The sequence below is a fragment of the Laccaria bicolor genome, genomic scaffold (genome assembly GCF_000143565.1).
Source record: "Laccaria bicolor S238N-H82 LACBIscaffold_4 genomic scaffold, whole genome shotgun sequence".
NCBI classification, from domain to species: domain Eukaryota; kingdom Fungi; phylum Basidiomycota; class Agaricomycetes; order Agaricales; family Hydnangiaceae; genus Laccaria; species Laccaria bicolor.
Genome location: NW_001889875.1, coordinates 733,673 through 736,662, shown reverse-complemented (window position 1 = coordinate 736,662; position 2,990 = coordinate 733,673). Strand labels below are relative to the sequence as shown.

At 45.7% G+C, this 2,990-nt stretch overlaps 1 protein-coding gene across 1 annotated transcript; it reads right to left on the bottom strand.

The window, feature by feature from the left end:
- Window positions 1-991: 991 nt before the first annotated feature.
- Window positions 992-2,113, bottom strand: LACBIDRAFT_311311 (uncharacterized protein; the record flags this gene model as incomplete). Its single annotated transcript, XM_001876420.1, has 1 exon — window positions 992-2,113. The coding sequence occupies one exon, from the start codon at window positions 2,111-2,113 to the stop codon at window positions 992-994; it is 1,122 nt and encodes a 373-aa protein (XP_001876455.1).
- Between the last annotated feature and the right edge of the window lie 877 nt (window positions 2,114-2,990).

The following is a 2,990-nucleotide window of genomic DNA, read 5'->3' as shown; positions in this document are numbered from 1 at the left end:
CACAAAGGGGTGTGTAATAGAATGTAGAGAAAATGTGGGGAAGGAATAGAAAAGGGGGGAACTCATGATTTCAGCAACCTTGGACGCTAGATCAAAGTGCGTCAGGAAATCTTCCTTCTGGATATGCCAATTTACAGAGGGTTGTGACTTTGAGCCCTTGGAAAGATGCCTACAAATCCTAATTTTGTCAGGGGTGCCGGGTTGCTGGGGCTGGATGTCGACAACGAAAGGAGAAGAAAAGAAAGGACCACGCAGGATAAGTTCCACCTCCTCACAAGAGAAGGGGCCTGACATCCTACCAGCGAGAAGTTCCTTTTGCAGGTAATCCTGTATATCTTGCAAGTAAGGGTAGGTGGAAGGGTTATTAGGAAGGATAATAGATTCCAAGAGACCAGGCATGCATCCGAGAGGAAAACCATGCCTCAGGTTGTCAGAAAGGAGAGGATAGGCAGAGTAGAGACCATGCTTGAGGAGAAGAGAGTTGAAGGCATCAGAATTATAAGGGTGCGCAATGCACTCAAAAATAGAAGAATGGTGGACAGTGGAAAATGTGAGGGGGGGGCGAGGAACAATAGAGAGTGAGAAATCGGTGTAAGAAAGAGGAAGGGGACAGGCGACAGAGAAGAAATCTTCAGGAAGTCTTGGCACAACACGTCCAGGAGAGAGTGTGGTGTTCTTTGCTCCTGCAAAAGGAACACAAGTGGAGGCAGTCCTCTTTGTGGAGGGAGGCACACTGAGAGGTGGCGTCAGGGGCTCAGATGTTCCAGTTGATGCAAATAACCTGGTTGTCAGGAGTGGCAAGGCCGAAACCAGGGTTGCATTTCGCCCATGCGACCTTTCCATTGGCAAATTTGGTGGGAGTGGTGGCCTTGAGATGGAAGAAAACGGTATGTCCCCTACATGCACAGATAAGGCAGATGGCAGTGGAGGAAGACTTGCCACTGCCTGACAGAAAGGGCTGGGATTCAGAGATCAGTGAAGTGGAAGGTCCTTATGGTGGGACCCTTTGAGAAAAGGAACCATTAGCCTGGTAAGGCGGACCCTGAGGCCGCCCAGTTGCCATCTGGGAAGAATTGACAAAGTCCTGTAATTCTTTGCGCAGCTTATGAGTCAAGTTATGGCTCTCCTCAGTAAGACCCAATGCCTTGTCATAGTCTGTAGCACTGAACTTGAGGTGGCAGCTGTGGTGGTCCTGGCAGGACTCGAGTTCCATGACCTTCCACGTGTCATATAATTCATCTCTCTTGTTCAACATGTTAAAAAAATTGAAATGCTTTTCAAACCAAGTGGCATGTTCGCCTTCACTGCCTGACTTGTCCCTCAAGATCTGAAAGCTCCACATATTAGCAGCAGCCTCAGACCACTGGCTACAAGTAAGGGTTAATTCCTTTCCAAAATGGTTGGAGAGTTTCTCTATATTTAGAATATAAGTGCCCTTGGTCTCACTGGGTGCAGGGTTAGACTTGACAGTAGGAAGGGTTGATGCCTCATCAACAAGGAACCATAAATTCTGGGTGAGAAAGAAAGGAAGAGGAACTGCAACACAAAGTTCAGTGTCATATAAAGACTGTGGGAATTCAATAGGAATAGGCTCCCCAACCACCCTCTCAACGTGGTTGGAACCATCCATACACTGTCTTTTGGAGACCCTGGCATCCTCAGCAAGAATATCGTCATCCTTCCTCTTCTTCTCTTCTTTTTCTTTCAACTCCTCATCAGCAAGATGCCTCACAAGGCTGCTGTAAATGAAATCACAGACGGAAGCAAAGAAGGAGGGGACCCTTAATCGGGCAAGATCCTCAGGATCGATAGTGATCAAGGAGGCAACTTCTGATCCCGGTTGAGGGTGGCTGACGGGGTCTAGAGCGTTATTCAATGTCTTGGCAGATCTGGCATCATTATCTGCCTCAATTTGTTTGTTCCAGTGTAGGATGTTGGTCAGCGACAGGTTCTTCAAAAGCTGGGTAATAGTGGGAGAGGTGTGGGTATGTGGAACGCAAGGCTGCACGCCGTCAGTACCAAGGGGTTGCACATTGTCGGCAATGGGGGCAGTAGGAGCGGAGGAAGCAGTACCAGTAGGTGTGGTAGGAGTGGCAGAAGCAGTGTCAGCCATCAGGAGCAGATGTCAAAAAACTTTTGTGAGATGACTGACAGACAATTTCTTAGCATCAGAACCAGATCTGAAGTGATGGGGAACACATTCCCAAAAACATAGACATATATTAGTATCTACACCTGAGTGAGATGTCTGGTTCTGACACAGACATTATCTTACCCTAAGATGAGTTTCGCACTTGTGCCTCACGCTTACTCATCACGGAGCTATGCATGGGCTAGAATGTTATTCTTTGTCAGTAGTGTTTGAAAGTTAGGTTAGTTAACCGGAAAATAACCGGAAAATAACCAGACCTAACCGCAACACTAACCTAACCGCAGTTAGGGTTAGTTGATTTCAAAAATGGAATAACCGGTTATTTTGCGGTTAACTAACTGTTAAATAACCGGTTATAACCAGCCCTATTATACACCTTCAAAACGCACTTTAGAACGTTGAAAACACTTAAAATTTGACTAAGTTACAGTCAAATCTCTAAAATATCACTCAAATGTGTAGACTTTCAAGGATAATTGCATAAATATGTCAATTCTTCACCGATTTTAGCGTTCTTGGGCTCGTTTTAAAGCTAGAATATGCAGAAATAATATCTATCAAGATACATATGAGCATATTTGCCTTGTTATAACCGATTCTTTATTTTTCGGTCCTAACCAGTTAGTAACTGCAAATAACTGACTGTAACCAGTTAGTTGTGGTCCGGTTAGGTTATTTTAGGTTTCGGGACAAGGCTAACCGGTCTCGGTCTCAGTTAGAGCCCCTGGGCACCCAATAACCGGACCTAACCGGACTTTCGAACACTATTTGTCAGGGTTTCATGTTCCAATTGTAAGCCAAATATCTCCAACGACGCGCCACCGTCATTGATCAACAA